At 45.1% G+C, this 20,866-nt stretch overlaps 2 protein-coding genes across 2 annotated transcripts; both read right to left on the reverse strand.

Moving 5' to 3' along the window:
- Positions 1 to 7,512: 7,512 nt before the first annotated feature.
- On the reverse strand, positions 7,513 to 7,956 carry LOC140189178 (histone H2B-like). The gene has a single exon (XM_072245870.1). The coding sequence runs from the start codon at positions 7,954 to 7,956 to the stop codon at positions 7,513 to 7,515; it is 444 nt and encodes a 147-aa protein (XP_072101971.1).
- A 4,321-nt stretch (positions 7,957 to 12,277) lies between these two features.
- LOC140189068 (histone H4) lies at positions 12,278 to 13,075 on the reverse strand. The gene has a single exon (XM_072245773.1). It carries the CDS (start codon positions 12,947 to 12,949, stop codon positions 12,638 to 12,640), a length of 312 nt encoding a protein of 103 aa, XP_072101874.1. The 5' UTR covers positions 12,950 to 13,075; the 3' UTR covers positions 12,278 to 12,637.
- Positions 13,076 to 20,866: the final 7,791 nt, after the last annotated feature.

A 20,866-nucleotide genomic window follows, 5' to 3' on the forward strand; every position in this document is an offset into this window, starting at 1 on the left:
TCAGTCTGTACCTGTCAGTCTCTGGTACAGTGTGAGAGCGTGGGGTTCAGTCTGTACCTGTCAGTCTCTGGTACAGTGTGAGAGTTGGACTTCGCAATGTATCTTCCAATCTCTCATGCAGTCTAAATTTATAACGTTCTTAGAGACTCATTCTTACAATTGAACTCTTTGATTAAATCAAGTTTGCTTTTTAAATAAAATCATACAATGCGATGAGGCTGCACAGCTTGGAAGAACAATATTTTCTGTCTGGGTAACTTTCGAACTGATAGCATGAACATTAAATTTTCAAACTTCTGGTAATGCTCCCCCCCCCCTCACCAATTCTCATCCCCTTTTCTTCTCTCATCTTGCCCACCCATCACCTCTCTCTTGTGCTCCTCCCCTCTTTTCTTCCATGGCCTTTTCTCTCTTTCACCAATCAACTTCCCAGCTCTTTACTTCATTCCTCCCCTTTCAGGGTTCACCGATCACCTTGTTTTCTCTCATCCCTACCCCCACCTTTTAAATCTACTCCTCGTCTTTTCATCTCCAGTCTTGCCGAAGGGTTTTGGACGGAAACATTGACTGTATTTTTTTGTTCTACACGTGCTCCCTGGCCTGCTCAGTTCTTTTGTCTGTGTTGATTGGATTTGCAGCAACTGCAGATTTTCTCCTGTTTGTGCCACAATGCTGTACATCAGTGTATCAGCGATGATGTGTCTGGTTACATTGTACTAATCTGAATGGACTGTGGAGCAGAGCCTCCAGAGCAACAAGTCCAGACTATTGAATCCAACTCTGGTCTTGTGATAAATATGTAACTTTCCTCGAGTCTCTGCATGGCGCGGGGGGGGGGGGGGGCGGGGGTTGAATGGTGTGTAGCGTGTAGCAACATTCAGGCTGATGGAATTGAGAATGATTTTGACTGTAGATACGTAACCCATGTGTCCACTGTGATCAGTGATGGGACCTCTGTCTGATCAGATTAAAACACACATGGGCTGATCAGATCGCTGATGACACAAATGTGGGTGCAGTTGTGGGTGGTGAGGAAGGTTGTCAAACAGACAGAACTGGATGTAGATCAATTGGAATCATGGATGAAGAAATGGGGGTCAGAGTTTAATCTGGACAAGTGTGAGGAGTTTACAGGTCCAATGTTGGAGGAAACTTCACAGTAAATGGCAACACCCTTGGAAGCACTGATATATCTTGATGTGTTTGTCCATAACATCCTGCAAGTGAAATTGAAAGGAAATAAACTGCTATAAAGATCAGAGTGAGAGGACTTGGGGGGAAGGGGGTGTCTGTGTAGGGTAATGAAATGGGTGGAAACACGCAGAATTAACAACCACCAACATTGAGCTGTGTTTCTCTTTAAGAGGCTGGACAGATGTTATGATGTAATTAAGTGATTTTTTTAAAACCGTGCTTTGTTTCTGTGTTTGGAGAACAATAAATGAGTCATTATAGTTGTCCTTAAACATAAAATGCCTCATGCCATTTTATTTGCAAAAACCCACAATAACATACTGGGTACCAGTAGCATTCACACCACAAGAATACCGCAGTGTCAACCTGCACCCAGAAAGCCTGATCACATTCTCTTCAGCTTCAATGGCATTGCTGACTCTGAGTTCACCATGGTCGAATGCCAGCAGGGTCATAATCAGCAGAAACTCTCACAACGCAGCTCTGTTTGTATTATGTGCTTTCGTAGGTCTGTGGGAGATACCCAGAATGTGAAACTATACCAATGGAGAGAGACACACTGACCCAAGTCACAGCTTGATGGGCAGAGAGGAAAACAGAGAATTTGATGTTGTGTCCTGATGCCTGAACTATGCCCAGTTACAAATGTTGTTCCTCCAAACTGTGTTCAGCCTCACTGTAACAGTGTGACATGAGACATCAACATGAAAACTAAAATAATCTCAGCTGAGGTGTATTCTCTTTCACCTGTTGATCTTCTTTGCAAACATTTTACAGGGCAGAAAAGACAGAATTTCTGTCTGAGAATCTCGAACACAACAGTGTGTCGGTTCTCATGTGTTTGTCAGTTCCCCAACATTTGAATGCTACCAACCATTGAATGTGAAGGATGAGATGGTTGAGAAGACAGCACACCAGTCTTTGCAAGGAGAACCCCAATATGTGGACATGTCCTTGATCTGACCTGATAAATGGCCAGTGTTGATACTGGTGAGCTGACATTCACCGCAAGGGATTCATCAGGCCATTGCACCCGCAGATACACCAGCAAGTTCACACGGGAAGAGGCCATTCACCTGCTCCGTGTGTGGGACGGGATTCATTCAGTCACATGAGCTATTACAACACCAGCCAGTTCACATGGGAAGAGGCCATTCACCTGCTCTGTGCATGGGACGGGATTGATTCGGTCACATGACCTCTTACAACACCAGCAAGTTCACACGGGAAGAGGCCATTCACCTGCTCCGTGTGTGGGACAGGATTCATTCAGTCACATGAGCTCTTACAACACCAGCCAGTTCACACGGGGAGAGGACATTCACCTGCTCCGTGTGTGGGGCGGGATTTATTCAGTGACATGAGCTATTACAACACCAGCCAGTTCACACGGGAAGAGGACATTCACCTGCTCCGTGTGTGGGGCGGGATTTATTCAGTGACATGAGCTCTTACAACACCAGCAAGTTCACACGGGGAGAGGACATTCACCTGCTCCGTGTGTGGGGCAGGATTTATTCAGTGACATGAGCTATTACAACACCAGCCAGTTCACACGGGGAGAGGACATTCACCTGCTCCCTGTGTGGGGCGGGATTTATTCAGTGACATGAGCTATTACAACACCAGGCAGTTCACGCCGGTGAGCAGCTGTACTTGGCTCTGTTGTCTCGGTCTCTCAGTATAGCTTCACACCTGCTCCGAGTGTGGGAGGAGATTCATTCAGTTCACCCACTCTGTGAGGCTCCAGTGAGTTTATAATACATAGAGGACACACTTCGGTCTTGTGTCGGTAAGGAAGTTTATGCAGTCATCCCACCTGCTGAAACACTGGCAACTTCACAGCAGGGAGGAAGTTGAAATAAGCTCCATGTGAACATTTTAATCATCATGGTGACTGAATCTAGTTGGAAGTTCATGTGAGACTGTTAATGTCAGATTCTGCAGATATTGCAACTGATCACTGAGCATTGGAGGGTTCGTTCTGCTGATGTTAGTTTTAAACAACACTGGTGTTTAATATTGTGGATCTGTGACAAATTAATCAGTTCTATTTCAGATCCTGTGTCTCAGGTGCTTCCCGCCTGTCACACAGCTAATGTACAGTAGACAGGCCACTCAGTTCATCTGGTACCTGCTCATATTCCTGTTGCACAGCAGAGCTTTCAAACCCATCCCTGCTGTTCACCACTCACTCACCCTATAAAATTCAGCTTGCAACTGCTCACCGGTCTGTGAATGAACAGGTTTACTTTGAATTAAATCCCAAACTTTCTGGAAACTGCAGAAGATGAATTCACGAGGGTTTTGTCCCAAATATTCCTCATCCCTCACAGCTCTGGACCAAGGATGCAGTCTTATGTGCTTAAAATCTTCCTGTGCTGCTCTATTCATTGTTTTGTGTCATTTTCACTGATTTCGAAGGGCTGTGCCTCACCCTGCCGGGCTGTTGCAATACAACACTCTCCTCTAAAGTACGACAGCAGAATGGTGGAGCAGAAACAAGAGGAGTCAGCACAAATGAGGGCTTTGGGGCTCCAGATGTGATGGAGGCTCGAGTTTACGTGGAGTAGAAGGAGGGAATCAGACCAGGAGGATGAGGCTGCAAATGAAAGTTCAGCAACATTTGGAAACTGATTGACTGAAGAAAGAGGTTTATGTTTGCAAAATACTGGAGGGACTCAGTGCCCCCCAGCAGCATCTGTGCAGACAAATAAATAGTTGATATTATGGGCCAAGACACTTCATCCTAACTAGACTGTTTATTCCTCTGTTTAGCTGCTGCCTGACCTGCTGAGTTCCCACAGTACTTTGTGTGTGTTAGTTTACAGTTTATTCCCAGCATCTGCTGAACCTCGAGTTTCATATCTGCATTTCGAAGTGAGTGGGACTTTGACAGTTGTCACACAAAATGCCTGTTGACATTGAGTAATAAACAGGAGAAAATCTGCAGATGCTGGAAATCCAAGGAACACACACAACATGCTGGAGAAACTCTGCAGGCCAGGCAGCATCTGTGGATAAAACTACAGCCGACGTTTTGGGCCAAGGTTCTTCAGCAGGACTGGAGAAAAAACAATGAGGAGTAAATTTTAAAGGTGGGGAGGGGAGAGAGAAACACAAAGTGACAGGTGGAACTGGGAGGGGGAGGGATGAAGTAAAGAGCTGGGAAGTTGATTGGTGAAAGAGATACAGGGCTGGAGAAGGGGGAGTCTGACAGGAGAGAACAGAAGGCCGTGGATGAAAGAAAAGGGGGGGAGGAACACCAGAGGGAGGCAATGGACAGGCAATGAGAGGGAAAGTGGGATGAGGAATGATGAGCGAGGGGAGGCATGACTGGAAGATCAAGAATTCGATGTTAATGCCATCAGATTGGAGGCTGCCCAGACAGAATACAAGGTGTTGTTCCTTCTACCTGAGTGTGGCCTCATTGCGACAGTATACGAGGCCATGGATTGACGTCTCCATTGAGTATATTGTTTGTGGAAGCTTGCTGTGTTCAAGTAGCTGCGGAGTTTTCTGCATAAAATCATTGACTGATTTTGAAACATGTGGCGTGGAACCAGCACTTGCCCCTCAAATTAATCCAGTCTGTTAACAACAGCACATCACCTCCCTTTTCCAAAATACAATTCAACCACACTATCACCATCCATTCCGTAAGTTTATACAAGTGGGACGTCAGTGATATTGGTCTATAACTAGAAGGATCCAACAGGGGTTTCCCAGGTTTTAGAATAGACTCTACAATTGCCATTTTCCATGAGGATGGAAGATGGCCTGAATTCCAATTATGATTCAGAAATGTAATATTATCTCAAGAGAGCTGCTGGCCATATGTTTAAACATGCAATAACATGTATCTGTTGCACAGATGTGGTTGGGGATGAACTCACGTGCAGGACACAGGCGCTGAGGCAGAGTTGTGAGGCGTTAGCACCACCGTGAACGGGGAACCGGTATCCAGGAGAGTCTTTACACAGAGACAAGGGTCACGTAGAGTATCCAGCAAACGATGCGGAACTTAGAACTGACAGTCCTCAGGAATCAGATTTACTCACATGAGAGTTGACCAACGAACTGGCAGCTCCTTGTTGTGATCACAGTGTCTTTATCCTGCATTTCCTGATGGAAAGCAGGTGTGTGCAGTTAGTGGAACCTGGGAATGATTGGAAATTCAATGAGGGAATTGAGGCCCAATTGCTGAGGTAACTAGCAAGGTCGGGGATTGCCAGAAGGGACCATGACAGTACCATCCTTTCCCGGAGCCGCCTGACCTGTTCTATTAATAACTTTCTTAAACTCACACAAAGAAAATTCTACTTTGCTATCACTGCTACAGCTGGTTTCCAACACGTCGGGGTATTCTCTTAAAACCTTATCCCTACATTGTTTAGTCTCTTCATTATTTTGATTATGAATTGCAGAAAAGGACTGAGCCAGTAACTAAACCCTCTCCATTTCAGTAACAATTGTATTACCTTCTTTAATCAATGCTGGGAACCCTATGAATCCCACACCCCTATTTTCTTAATCATTCCTCAAACATCTCCAAGTTTAATAGTCCTTCCAATACTTTCACAATATGACCTCGCGTAAATCTTTTTCACAACCTTCATTACTTTCCTCACCATGGTCCGTGACCTGTTACACTTAATATGATCACGCAGAGAGTGGTATGCATAACTTTCTGAAATGCCTTATTTCTCTCAATAATTGCCTCTGCACACTCCTCCATCAACCATTGTCCAGCTTTTCTCCTATTACTGCACTATGAATCTCTTCCACCACAATCTGATGAATAACATGACAACGTTTCTTTGCAGAAATCCACATCATCCTCACCATTCAGCCCAGACAGACGCTCAGCACATAAAACATTCAAACTTCTCCCAAATTGCTTTACCAAAGTTCCACTTCCTAAAAGTGGCCTCCTTTCCCCTATATAAATCCAAACCCAAGCTTATAAATACAAGAAAATGATCGCTCCCCAATGCTTCATCTCCCATGGCATCCCACTCACTCATTGCAGCCTGAATGTTTGAAATTAAAGTTAAATTTACAGCAGTTTCAGAACTATTATGAACATTAAATCTCGCAACTGTCCCACCAGTAAGACACAAGATGTGAACTGTCTAAAACTCTTCTACAATCAAACCATAGCCATCATTCTGAGAACAACCCCACAGTGAACTGTATGCATTAAAACCCCCACACCACACAACCCTTAGTGAGCTAGAGCTACATATACTGTCCAACAAATCAATCGAAAGCTTTCCATAGTGGTTATAATATACCACTTTACTGTCCCTACCTGTTGAATCAAATATTTCTACAAATGCCTCATACATTTCATTTACATCTACAACTCCATGCCCTCTCCCTTTCTTTATAAAACTTGCAACACCACTTCCTGTACCAACTAATCTATCACGCCTAATTACAATTTAATCTTGGAAGAAAGAATTTAAATGGGGTAACAACCAGGTTTCCTCAATACATACAACGTCGGATAGATTTGATAAATCAGAAATAAACTTCAAGTCTTCACCATTAAAAATCAGGCTTCTAGAAATACGCCTTATCGCCCTTCCTTATACAGTCTGGAGGATAGTCGTGGGGCGTTTATGATTGGTGAAACAGTGCCTTATTTGATTGGAAAGATGAAGTATTCTATTCAGAGAGCTGCTTTATTCACCAATCAAGAGACAGCAACGGCAGAAGCGCGGAAAATAACCGTTTAGCCGCTGAAATAAACTGAAATTTGCAAAAGACCGCCAAAAAAGCCGTTGGTGTTGAAATTAAACAGGTTTGTTTGTCGACCCTTTACCCCCGTTACTGAAGTCCGACACATTTAAACCGGGTGTATTTAATACTGCGATGGTGTCTGGGAACTTAGTTCACCGATTTCTTTCAATTGATAAACAATTGGAATAAAACAGATTCTCAACTTCTGTTCGCGGTCGGTCATTGTGAACGGGTCGCCCTTCAGAAAGTGGAGCTGTAACAAATACTCTGAACGAACCGTGACCGTGTTCAGCTCTCGCGTTGGAATGGGGTTAAGAGAAGTAACCAAAATGGGACAAAGCTTAAGGAACCGCATTCTCCAGGGCAATTAAACCAGAAACAATTAGTATCCTCTTCAGGGAAATTAGATGAACGAGAGGAAACGACGAGGAAGGGGTGCGTAACGATTCCGTGTCTGTGCAGTCGGCATGGATGTAATAGAGAAATCGGGATTATACTGAGCAGTGGACAGCAAGCTCTGATTAACGGAAATAAGATTCTGAAATGAGCTCATCAACAAAAAAATAACTTTTAAAGAAGCCGTGAGTGGGTTTTAAAAGAGCCTTTGATTTTCCGGTTTGTTTTGTCATTGAACTTGTCTTCACTTGAGCTGGTGTACTTGGTCACCGCCTTTGTCCCTTTGGATACGGCGTGCTTGGCCAGCTCCCCGGGCAGCAGCAGGCGCACGGCGGTCTGGATCTCCCGGGAGCTGATGGTGGACCGCTTGTTGTAATGGGCCAGGCGGGAAGCCTCGCCCGCGATGCGCTCGAAAATATCGTTGACGAATGAATTCATGATGCTCATGGCCTTGGAGGAGATGCCGGTGTCGGGGTGAACCTGCTTCATCACTTTGTAGATGTAGATGGCGTAAGTCTCCTTCCTCGACCTCTTGCGCTTGTGGCCAGACTTGCTCGCTGGTTTGGACAAAGCTTTCTTGGCGCCCTTCTTGGGAGCGGGTTTCGCTGGATCCAGCATTTCCTCGTCGGGTTCAAACACAATAATAAGCAGAAGCTGTTCGGAGCGCGGATTAAATAGGCAGCGCCCAAAGCGGTATGTTAATGAGGATGGAAATGCTGAGCATTTCCATTGGCTGTTTGGAGAAATGAATCACCAATCGGAACGCTGGGGGATGGGTAGCGGCGCCAATGGGCGGGGTTTACCGCTGTCGTTTAATGCGGGAGGAAGTACTGAAGGGCAGAGACAGGCCGGGGTGCGGGCTGAAATTGAAAAGGGAAATGCAAATTTCAAAGGCAGAATTAAATAAAATCAGATGAAATATTGTAAAATTAAACACTAAGCCATTTAGTTCATGACATAGGGCTGCAGGAGAGTGAAGGAGAGATTTGGACATTTCAGTGTAAAGTTTAAATCGAGTTTATTTATGCACAGGTGAAAGGAACAAAGTCTTTGTAGCAGCATCACAGACATATTGCCTCAGAGACACAACACTGACAAGAAACACTGAAATTAAATATGAATTATACCAAAATATTCAAAGAGACAGAAGACTATCAGAACAAAATCAAAATAACAAACAGATTATGCAGGCAGTGGGAGAATCATTCTTCTTGTGCTTCTTCATCTCGTCACTCTGGATTCAGTATCACACAACGCAGCCACTTTGATCTGGCCCATGCCTTCATTAACCAGGTCCAACACTTGCCTTTATTGCATCTTCCTTCTCCTTACACTGGTCATCAGGTTTGTGGGGGTGTGTGCCCCCTTGGACCTCAGGATTAGGTTTGAGGGTAGGGCTGGTGGATGTATATGCGGGGCTGGGAGAGATAATGCTGTGGAGTTTAGTATGGTGAGATATGTGGGGCTGTGGTAGATAGGGTAGTGTAGTGTAGCTACTTCAATCTGGCCCATTCCCTTCATTAACGTGGCCTGACACCACTTGGCTTAATGAACCGGGTGTTGCAAAGGGACACATCGTCAGTAATGCAACCTGGGGTCATTGGGTGTTTTGGGTCTTTAATCATGAGACATCCTCACCCAGACAAACCAGCCAGGGTTAATCAGGCCCGCTTGTGTTTATCCCATGGATCAAGATAATGAGAGGCATGTAATTCTGCATGTTGTGGGTATTTTAGACCTTGTTACTTGGCTTTATTTTGACCATTTGGGGAGTAGAATGTTCTGAGGCCTAGTAATCAGGCTTTACCTCCAAGTAAGGTTCAACTTTCCTACTTTCAATTTAGAATTGTCTTTATTTTGCATCTGTATGCCTGGGATTGCATGGGTTAAATTAACAGTGTTCACTGCAGTGCAAATTAGTGATTAAGGTTGTGCAGATTGATCCATAATTCCAAAATGCAAACATCTCTGAAATCCAGAATTTTTTGTGTTGACATGACGTCACAAATGGAGAATTTTACTCACAATTAAATGGCTTGTCTAATGAAGAGAGTTTCACGGCTCTGAGCCTCTATTCACTGGAACTTCGAAGAAAGAAGTCAAACCAATCAAACAGTGAAAGGGCTTGATTGAGTGGATATGGAGAGGATTTTTCCTGTGGTGGGAGTGTCTAAAACTGGACCACACAGCTTCAAAATAGAGGAGCATCCTTTTAGAATGGAAATGAGGAGGAATTTCTTCAGCCAGAGAGTGGTGATTCTGTGAATATTTTTTGCTACAGGCAGCTGTGGAGGCCAAATCACTGGGTAGAGGCAGAGATTGATAGATTCTTGATTGGTCAGGGCATGAAGGGATACAATGGAAGGCAGGAGATTGGGGCTGAGAGGAAAAATTGATCAGCGATGATGAAATGCCAGAGAAGGCTCAACAGGCAAAATGGCCGAATTCTGCTCCTATATCTTATGGTCTTATGGACTCACTTAGTGACTAAATCTCTCCCAGAGACTGTTGATCTCAGCTTTGACTCAACCCAGAAACTGAGGCTCCACATTACTTATATAAGGAATACCGAGATTCTTTGTTCTTTGATTAACGAAATATCTCATTTCCATCCTGAATGCTTGTCATCTCATTCTGAGCAACAGACACAAAATGCTGGAGGAAGTCAGCAGGCCAGGCAGCATCTATGGAAAAGAGTAACGAGCCGATGCTTCGGGCTGAGAACGTTCACGCTGAGATCTGATGAAGGGTCTCGGCACGAAGTGTCGACTGTTTACTCTTTTCCTTAGGGTCTGCCTATCCTGCTGAGTTCCTCCAGCATCTTGTGTGTGTTGTGTTTGATTCCCAGCAACAGCAGATTCTCTTGTGTTTGTGATTTACGCCTCATTCTGAGGGTATTTTCCTCAGTTGTGGAGTTCTCATTCAGCGGAAAGATTCTCCCTGCCGACTGCCTGTCACATCCTGAAAGAATCTAACAGATTTCCTCATTTTCTCATGAATGGCAGGGAATACAGACCCAGCCCACTCACTCTCCTCTCATATAACCAACCTTCCATCCCCGGAACCAACCCAGTCAGTGTGGAGAACAGTCACTGCACTCCCTCCATTGCAGGGATATCCTTCCTGAAGAAGTGTGACTAAACCTGGACACGATACTCAAGGTGTGCTCTCACCAGGGCCCCTATACAATCCCAGTGAGACTTCTGTACCCTCTTCTCCACTCCTCCTGGACCACAGGACAAAATACTGTTTCCCTATCTCATTACTTGTTGTATCTGCATGTAAATTCAAGTGATTTGTTTACAAGGACGCCCAGGTCCCTCTGAACATCCCTGTGTGGAAATGACTCTTATAGTTTGTTCCTGAGGTTGGGTGATCTCACATTTCCCCACACTCTGTTCCATCTGCCACATTCTCAACCACTCACTCTCCTGTCTACATCCCTCAAACCTTCTCACGACTGACACTGTCCCTCCCACTCTGCCACAGCAGCAGACGTAGTCACTGAGTCATGCAGCACAGAAACAGGTCCTTCAGCCCAACACATCTATGCTGACCAAGTGGCCAAACAAAACCATTGTCAGTTGCCTGCATTTGGCCCATGTCCCTGTGAAACTTCCCTCTCCACAGTCCAAGAGATATTGCAACTGTGCCCACCTACACCACCACTTGGGGTAGTTTGTTCCATGTAAACAGCACATTCTGTGTACAAAACCTGATCCTCAGGGTCCCATTTAAATCTTTCCTCTCTCAGTTTATATCTGGAATCTCTCGCTTCCAACTCTATAACCCTGGAGATAACAGATTCACTATTGACCGTATCAATGTCTGCCATTATTTTCTCACCTCTCTAATATCACATACACTCTGGTCCTGGCCTATCCAGCCTCCTGTTAAATCCCTTTTGCACCCTCTCCAGTTTAATGTCACCCTCTGATCCCAGGGCAACTATAACTGTACTCCGTGCTCCGAGAGTAGTTTCCCCGAGGCTGGTAGAGCTGTAATGTGACGTCACAGTCCAGTGCCCGATACTCTGACCGATGAATGCGAGTGTGGCGAACAGCTTCTTCACCGTCCTGCCTACCTGTGTTTACACTCTGAAGGAATTCTATGTCTGCACCCCGATATCTCTGTTTTACAGCACTCCCAGGGACAGACCATTCCCCACGGCAGTTCTGCCCTGGTTCGTCAATGACAACGGAACATCTCACATTTATCTGTCATTCCTCAAATCAGTGGCCTCATTGATCACCATCCTGTTGTAATGTTAGTTACATTTTTCACACTCCACGATATCACCAACTTTAGTGACATCGATAAATTTGCTGAGCCGGGCAGTGACGTTATCAGCCGAGTCTTTAATAAATGGACGACAGCAGCAGCCCTGACTCAGCTCCCGGGCTTTTCCTCGCAGCGATACACGCGCAGTGCTGGAGGTACTCAGCAGGCCAGGCAGCATCTATGAGAAACTGGAAACAGCCAACGTTTCAGACCGAGACCCTCCATCAGCATCTGCACAATGGTCTTGTGTTTGGTTTTCCTTCGATTCTAAGTTACTGGATAACATGACCCATCCTCCAATCCTCTGCCACCACTCCTGCCCGAGAAACGCGCAGAGACACAGAGGCGGGGAGGGGAGGAGACAGAGTCAGAGTGACGGACAGAGCCGAGAGCGGCCTCTCATCGTCCAGCTCCGTCTTCACTTTAATACACCCGGCAATTTCCAACGGTTTGTCCGAAACACAGAGCTCCAGAGAGAGAGGAAAAAAACTCCCTCACACACCACGTACAGAAGGAGTTCTAGGAATTTACTGGCAGTCGGACTTCATCGGATCAGAATACAGTGTGATTGGCGCAGGATCAATTTCAAATTGCCCGCCAATTTCAGAGCACCCAGCAACGGTGATGGAAGACTTATTTAAAATTATTTACCGTTAGTTTTATCACGCATTATACAATTTCAGTTTCATTTAATAAATTTAATGTCTAATCCCCTGGGTTAAGATTTAAATGCATAATTACGGAATCGTTTCTCTAAACGAGTGAACTGATTTCTGTCCGAGACGGATAAAAGGATGAAGATCGATCTTAATGCGTTCAGAGGTTTTGTCGTTATCACGGACTGGAAAGGCAGATTCGCAGGAATATCTCAAGCCGAACCGATTAATCTGTTTCAAATGTAACTCAGCTGAATGTATCGATACAAACAATTAAGTCTGTGGATACGGCTCCGTCTGTGAGGCGGTGGGTGGCTCTTAGAAGAGCCTTTGTTTTGTGCTCGGGAGGAAGTGGGAGATTTTCAGCCGCCGAAGCCATAGAGAGTGCGGCCCTGGCGTTTCAGAGCGTACACCACATCCATGGCAGTCACCGTCTTGCGCTTGGCGTGTTCAGTGTAGGTGACCGCATCCCGGATCACATTCTCCAGGAAAACCTTCAGCACCCCGCGGGTCTCCTCGTAGATCAGACCCGAGATCCGCTTGACGCCGCCACGGCGAGCCAGACGGCGGATGGCCGGTTTGGTGATGCCCTGGATGTTATCACGGAGCACTTTACGGTGCCGCTTGGCTCCGCCTTTGCCCAGTCCTTTGCCTCCTTTCCCTCTGCCAGACATGATGCTGCTTCACTCAGGTCGCTGCTCACTGACAAACTGCCTGCTGCTGTCTCCTTTTATACACAGCGCCCCGACCTGCCCGAGAAACGCGCAGAGAGACAGAGGCGGGGAGGGGAGGAGACAGAGTCAGAGTGACGGACAGAGCCGAGAGCGGCCTCTCATCGTCCAGCTCCGCCTTCACTTTACCACACCCGCCAATTTCCAACGATTCATCCGACACAAAGCGCTCCAGCGAAAAACAAAACTCCCTCACACACAGTCTGAAAAGAACGAGCGCCAATGTCAGGCCAATAAACATGGTGGGACCGATGGGCTGAAATGAGTTTATTTCAACACTAGGAGTACTATGTTATCGGACGGACAGGGCTGGCAGCTCAACATTCCTGGGATTCATTGTTTTACATGTGAGTGGGGGGTTAAAAATGCAGAGGTTACCTCACTGGGAATGTCACAGCAAACTGGAAGGCTCATTTACAGAGGCAACCTGCAGTTACACTGTTGGGGTGTTTGTATTGGCCCCGCAACAACCAGTGGGGGGACATTATCTTCTCTAGAATTGACTGGAACTTGCTTAATTCTTAAATGCGCCAGATTTCTTCAGTGAATCTGAGGAGTGTTTGAAACATTATGTACAGGGCCCAACCAGAGGTGAGAACAGTTGGGAATGAGCCAGGCCAGGTGACAGTTGAGGGTCAGTGAACATTTGGGAACAGTGATCACAAGTTTCTTTTTTCTTAGTTACAAGTAAAAATAAAAGTAGATCTTGTATGAAGGTACTAATTTGCAGGAGGACAAGTCAGGACGGAGGAAGACAGGAGCCAAAGGACATTGATTGGGAGCAGCCACTGTCAGACAAGTCCACATCTGATGTGTGGGAGTTGTCTAAAGACCAGCAACTCTGAGTTCAGGATCAGCATGTTCCGGTGAGGAGTGAGGAGAAGGATGGTAAGTAAGGGATCTTTAGACAAGCAGAGAGATCCTAAATTTAGTCAAAAGGTTATGGAAAGTTTGTGAAGCTAAAGTCAGACTGGGTACCTTTGGAATATAAAGGTAGCAGGGAAATGCTAAAGCAGGTGATAGGAAAGGCCAAAAGGGGCCACAAACTGTCCTTGTAATGTAGGACCAAAGATGATCCCAAGGCCTTGTGATTTGTATTAATAAGACGAGGATAACCAGAGAATAGAAATGTCGACTCAAGATTAAAGGAGGAATGATGTGGTTGAAGTCAGATCAAGTGGCTGAGGTACTAAATGAGTACGTTGTGTCAGTATTTACTGAAGTGAAGGAATTGAATGGCAATGAAAACAGAATGAGGCATGCGAATGTGCAGAGACATTTTGAGAGTAAGGAGCAGGTTGTGCTGGGACGTCTGAAAAGCAATAAGATGGATAAGACTCCAGGGCCTGAAGGCAAATATCCTACAACAGTGAAGGAAGCAAGTGAGCAGGCTGGCGATTTGACAAGGATCTATGTGTCCTCAATCACAACATGTGAGGTCCCACAGGACTGGAGTATCGGAAATGTTGCAGCTTTGATCAAGAAGGGAAATAACAAGAATCCAGGAACCTATAGGCAAGGCAGCCTCATTTCAGTGGTAGAGAAGCTACTGGGGAGGATATTGAGGTACAAGATTTATGCACATTCGGAAAGGCATGGCTTGCTTCGGGACAATCAACTTGGTTTTGTGTGGGCAGATCACGCTTGATAACATGGATTGAGGTTTCTGAGGAAGTGACACAGACTAAGATATAGGAGCAGAATTCAACCATTTGGCCCGTCAACTCTGTTCCGACATTTCATTGTGGCTGATCCATTTTTCCTCTCAGCCCCAGTCGCCTGCCTTTCCCCTGTATCCCTTCATACTCTGACCAATCAAGAATCTATCAACCTCCACCTTAAATATACATAAAGTCCTGGCTTGACAGCTCCCTGTGGCAATGAGTTCCACAGATTCACCACTCTCTGGCTAAAGAAATTCCTCATCTCCACATTCTACAAGGATGCTTCTCTATTCTGAGGCTGTGTCCTGATATTAGTCACTCCGATCCTCTGCACATCCACTTTATGACTGTCTTTCACCATTCGATAGGTTTCAATTGGGCCACCCCTCATTGTTCAAAAATTCCAGCAAATACAGGCCCAGAGCCATCAAACGCTCTTCATATGACAAGCTGTTTCATCCTGCAATCAATCTGGACAACATCCTTTGAAACCCATCTGGTTTCAGCTCATCCTTCCTGAGATAAAGGGCCGAAAACTGCTCACAATACTCCAATCAGACCTCCCAAGTACTTTATAAAGTCTGATCATTATTATGATTGGCGCAGATATTGTGGGCCGAAGGGCAGGTTGCCATCTCTTCCATATTGTGTACTGATGAATATGTTTGATCTTACAGCTATTGCAGGGACATGGTTACAGAGACTGGGACTGGGAATTCGACATTCCACTATATTCAATGTTCCACACAGAATCAGCAAAATGGAAACGAGCAGGGTGGATTTGTTCATATCGTGCTGCTGAAGGAGTGGATACAGTGCCTATAAAAAAAAGTTCAGTCTCCTTAGAAGTTATTATGTTTTATTGTTTTGCAATGGATTTAATTTGGCTTTTTTTGACACTGATCAACAGAAAAGACTCCACGGTGTCAAAATGAAAACAGATCTAAATTAATTGTAAATATGAAACAAAATAATTCATTGCCTTAGTATTTACCTCCTTCAAATCCGTAATTAGTTGATGCACCTTTGGCAGTATTTACAGTTCAGTCTGTGTGGATAGGCCTCTATCAGCTTTGCACATATGAACACTGCAATTTTTCCCCATTCTTCTTTACAAAACTGCTGAAGCTCTGTCAGAATACATGGGTTAGTGAGCGAATACTTCTTTTCAAGTCCAGCCACAAATTCTCAATTGGATTGAGCTCTGGACTCTCACAAAACCACTCCAGGACATTAACTTTGTTGTTTTAAGGCATTCCTTTGCAGCTTTGGTTTTATGCTTGCGGTCATTGTCTTGCTGGAAAATTAATTTTCTCCTAAATTGCAGTTCATTTGAAGACTGAATTAGGTTTTCCTCCAGGATTTCCCTGTATTTTGCTGCATTCATTTTACCCTCTACCTTTATGTGGCTTTCAGGGCCTGCTGCAGTGAAGCATACCCACAGGATGATGCAGCCTCCACCATACTTCACGATAGGGATGGTGTGTTTTTGATGTTGTGCGGTGTTTGGCTTACTCCAAACTTAGTGTTTGTGATGGTCAAAAGGTTCAATTTTGTTTTCATCAGACCATAGAATCTTCTTCCAACTAACTTCAGAGTCCCCCACAATTCTGGCAAACTCCAGGCAAGATTTCATGAGAGCATTTTTCAACAGTGTTTTTTTTCTCTGCCACTCTCCCATAAATCTGCGACTGGTGAAACACCTGGGCAACAGTTGATGTATGTGCAATCTCTCCCACCACTGAAGCTTGTAACTCCTCTAGAGTTATCATAGGTCTCTTGATGGCCTCCCCCACTGGCCCCTTCTTGCATGGCTGCACAGTTTTTGAGGATAGCCTGCTCTTGGCAGATTTACAGCTGTGCCATATTCTTCCCACTTCTGGATGAGTGACTTAACTGTACTCCAAGGGCATTCAGTGACTTGGAAATGTTCTTGTATCCATCTCCTGGCTTGTGTTTGTCAATTACCTGTTTGCAGAGCAGCTCGGAGTGTTGATTTGTCTTCACGGTGTAGTTTCTCCCAGGATACTGACTCACCAGCAGTTCAACCTTCTACTTACAGGTGTACTATTACTACAATCAATTGAAACACCTTCACTGCACACGGTCATCTCCATTTAACTGATCATGTAACTTCAAAAACTAATTGGCTGCACCAGAGATGATTTGGTGTGTCATATTAAAGGGGGTGAATACTTGAACAGACAATTATTTTGTGTTTTAGATTTGTAATTAGTTGAGAGCATTTTGTAGAGATTTGTTTTCCCTTTGACACAAAAGAGTCTTTTTCCATTGATTGGTTTCAAAAAAAGCCAAATTCAATCCACTGAGATTCAATGCTGTAAACTTTCATAGGAACTTTATATGTAGGGACAATGATGGTGAAAGGGGGAGGGAAAGACAACATTGGTAGGAGCGGCCTCAAGATCCTGAGGTGTGGTCAAAGGCATTCAAGGAAATATTAAATCAAAGAACATACAAAGAGGCGCTGGTGGTGCACAAGAGAATCAGAGATTTTCTAGGAACCAGTGAAAAGCTAAAAGTAACAAGGAACACGCAGAGAAGTTAACTCAATAATTTGCATTAGTGCTCACAGTGGGTCACAGCAAACATTCCACAGATATCTAACGGTGACATTTCAACATTGTGCCATAATGTATAACAATTGGCATCACAAGGGAGAAACTAATGGGACTAAAAGTAAACTTTACCAGGTCCCAACGACCTGCACTGGAGGGTTTCACAGGAAGTCTGTAGAGAAAGTAGAGACATTGAAGTTTGTCAAAACTCACTGTTACAGAAAGGTCCCAGTGGAGTTGAAAACCATTGCTGAAGAAGGGTGGAAGATAAAAACAGGTAACTGTAGTCCTGTTAACTTCACTTCAGGTACTGGAGTTGATAATCTATCAAGAAATAACAAATCATTTGGAAAAGTTCAATGTCTACAGTTAGGTTCACACAGATTCCACGATGACCAAAGTTCCCATCTGAACTTGTGGTCTGTAACGCCCTCACCACCACATTATGAAGAAGGTTATCTTCCTCCTTGTCCCATTTCTCTGCATTTGGCCCAGATACTTCAAAACCTTTCCTTTCCATCTATCTGTCCAAGTGCCTTTTTAATGTACCTGACTCAACCATTCCCCCTAGCAGCTCATTCCATTTCCAGCCTCCAGGTCCCTCATGATTTTATACACCTCTGCAATATCAGCACTCGTTCTCCAACATAACAGGGAAAATTATCCAAAACACCTTTCCACAAATCTTTTGAGATCCAGTAACATCCCCGTAAATCTCCTCTGTGCTCTTTCCAGCTGAATGGTGTCTGTCATACAGCAGGGTCAAAAAAACAGAACACTATTTGCAAAATGTGGCCAAAACAACATGTTGGACAAATGCAACATCTCATCCCAGCTTCTATATTCGGGGCCCTGACTGAAGGCCAGTGTTCCAAAAGCCTCTTCACCACCCTGTCCATCTGGAACCTGGTCTTGGACCCTGTAACCTGGGTTGCTGAACGTTCAGTCATGTTTGACAAACACACCAGAGATTTGAGACTTTACAGGGGAAGTTGGAGAAGTGGTGTTCTTGGATTTTCGGGAGCCATTTGCCAAGGTGCCACAAGTAAGGCTGGTGCACAAGACCAGAGCTCAGTACTGGGAAGGAAGTGTGTTAATACTGACTGAAGACTGGTTACCATACTGAGACAGAATAACAGGTCTGTTTCAGACTGGGATGATATAACTAGTGGAGTGTCCCAGCGACCAGTTCTGGATTGTCAATGATTTATTATTGATATTAATGACCCGGAGGAGGAGGGGCAGAGAGTGAGGAATCCACGGTGGCAATGACAGTGAATGTGGTGGGGGACATGTTGTGATTGGACATTTCATCTCTTTAATGGGACATGGGAAGCTGGCGAGCAGAATACATGGTAAATGGAGTTTAATGTATTGAAGTGTGAAGGCATGTAGAAGTGGTAGGAGGAATCAAAAGTCAAACTATTATTTATGTGGAGATAAATTGTAAATGAGAGAAATAGAGAGGGGTCGAGGTGCTGAACTACACAACAAAATAGAGACGGGAGCAGTGAGTGGTTCATAAAGCCATATATGACCAAGGTTCAGAGCTGAATGGTCCATTGACATTTACTGACGGGGTGTTGGTGCAGAGAAACAGAGAAGTGTTGTTACTGTGACAGACAAGTGCACAATGATGGATTTTAGGAAGTTAAAGCAGGTCAGGACATACCCAGTGAATGGAGGGTCCTGAGGAGTGTTGATGAAAGAGAAACCTGGGGCACAGGTACCTTACTCCCTGAAAGTGCCAACACAGGCAGACAAGGTGGTGAAGAAGGAGCACAACATGCTTGTCTTCATCGGCAAAGGCTCTGAGAGGAGTTGGGACATCACATTACAGTTGTACAAATCAATAATGACCCCACACCAGGAGTACCCTGTGCAGTTCTGGTCACATGAGAGGAAGGATATGATTAAGCTGGAAAGGTGCAGAAACGATTCACAGGAATGTTACCTGCTCTGGGGGCTTGAATTACAAGGAAAGATCAGACTGACTGGGACTGTTTTCCCTGGAGTGAAGGAGACTGAGGGGAGACCTGACAGAAGATTATAGAACTATGAGAGGTGTAAACAAGGTAAACAGGCAAGATCATTTTGCCAGGGTAGAAATATCAAATATGAGAAGGCGCAGCTTTAAAATGCCAGGGTGAGAATTTAAAGGTGGACGTTAGGACAGGTAAGATTTCTGTTTCTGTACAGAGAGTGGTGAGGGCTGGGTATGGGCTGCCATGGGGAGTGGTGGAAGCAGATATGATAATGACATTTAACAGGGTTTTAGATAACCAAATGAATATTCAGAGAATTGAAGCACATGAATTATAAGCAGGCAGAAGAGACTTACTTTCATTTGGCATCGTGTTCAGCACAGACATCATGGGAAGAAGGGTCTGTTCCTGTGCTGTACTGTTCTGTGTTCTCGGTGAGCCTCAGTGACAGGGGAGTCTTTAGCCGGGGTCACAGACAAGTGTATCTGTGGCAAGGAGAGAGACTGCACGATGGTGCATTACCTCCCTGGTACCAGGGCCAAGGATGGAACTGAACAAGTACAGGCCATTCTGAAAGGGCAGGGTGAGCAGCCAGAGGTCGTGGTCCATATTGACACTAACAAAAGAGAAAAGTCCTGCAAGGAGAACTCAGGGAGTTGGGGAAAAAGTGAAGTGGAAACTCTGTGGTCGGAGGGGCGGGGGGGGGGGGGGTCGAAATCCCAGTGCCACCTGCTAGCGAGGGAAGAAATAAAAGTGTGGTACAGTTATATGTGTGGCTCACGAGCTGGTGCAGGACAGAGGGTTTTAGTTACATGGGTCATTGGGCTCTCCTTCAGGACAGGTGATGGGAAGAGTAAGATGTCAGCAACTGGCATTGACGGATGTGGATTAACACAGAAAGTAAGTCCAAATGGATAAATTACAGTGTCTCAGTAGCATTACAAGTGCACAGATATACAAATATCAGAAGAGAAGCAAGAGAAAGAATAAAAAGTAAGTTACCTCCAACAGTCTAACATGGGGGGGGGGGGGTGGGGGGGGTCATCACTTCCCCGGCTATAGGTTGACTCATTATTGATCCTGACGGCCCAGTGTAAGAATGACTTCATACAGCGCTCCTTGGAGCAGCAGAGTTGTCTTATTCTGTTACAGAAGGTGCTCCTCTGTTCAGCCAAGGTGGCATGCAGAGGGTGAGAAACATTGTCCAGAATTGCCAGGATTTTCCGTAGGGTCCTTTGTTTTACCACGGCCCCCAGTGTGTCCAGTTTCACTCCTATAACAGAACCAGCCTTTCCAATCAGTTTATTGAGTCAGATGGCATCACCCGTGTTGGTGCCATTGGCCCAGGACACCACTGTGAAGTTAAGCCAAGTTACTGAGCACAGTGGCACTGAGGGCCTGAAGTGTATTTATATCAGTGCAGTGTAGAACGGTTAAGGCAGATGCACTTAGAGCCTGGATTAGTACATGGCACGGCAGCCATTACAGAGATCTGGCTGAGAGAAGGGCAGCACTGACAGATAAACATTCCAGGATTCAGATGATTCAGACAGTCCAGAGGGTGGTGAATGAGGTTCGGGCTCTGTACTGCTGATCAGGCAGAATGTCACAAGGTCAAGGTCATCCCAGAGG

Source organism: Mobula birostris, chromosome 28 (genome assembly GCF_030028105.1).
Source record: "Mobula birostris isolate sMobBir1 chromosome 28, sMobBir1.hap1, whole genome shotgun sequence".
In the NCBI taxonomy this organism is placed as follows: domain Eukaryota; kingdom Metazoa; phylum Chordata; class Chondrichthyes; order Myliobatiformes; family Myliobatidae; genus Mobula; species Mobula birostris.

Excerpts from the sequence above, each read along its gene's own strand:
- LOC140189178 (XM_072245870.1), bottom strand. The coding sequence starts at position 7,956 with ATGCTGGATCCAGCGAAACCCGCTCCCAAGAAGGGCGCCAAGAAAGCT.
- LOC140189068 (XM_072245773.1), bottom strand. The coding sequence starts at position 12,949 with ATGTCTGGCAGAGGGAAAGGAGGCAAAGGACTGGGCAAAGGCGGAGCC.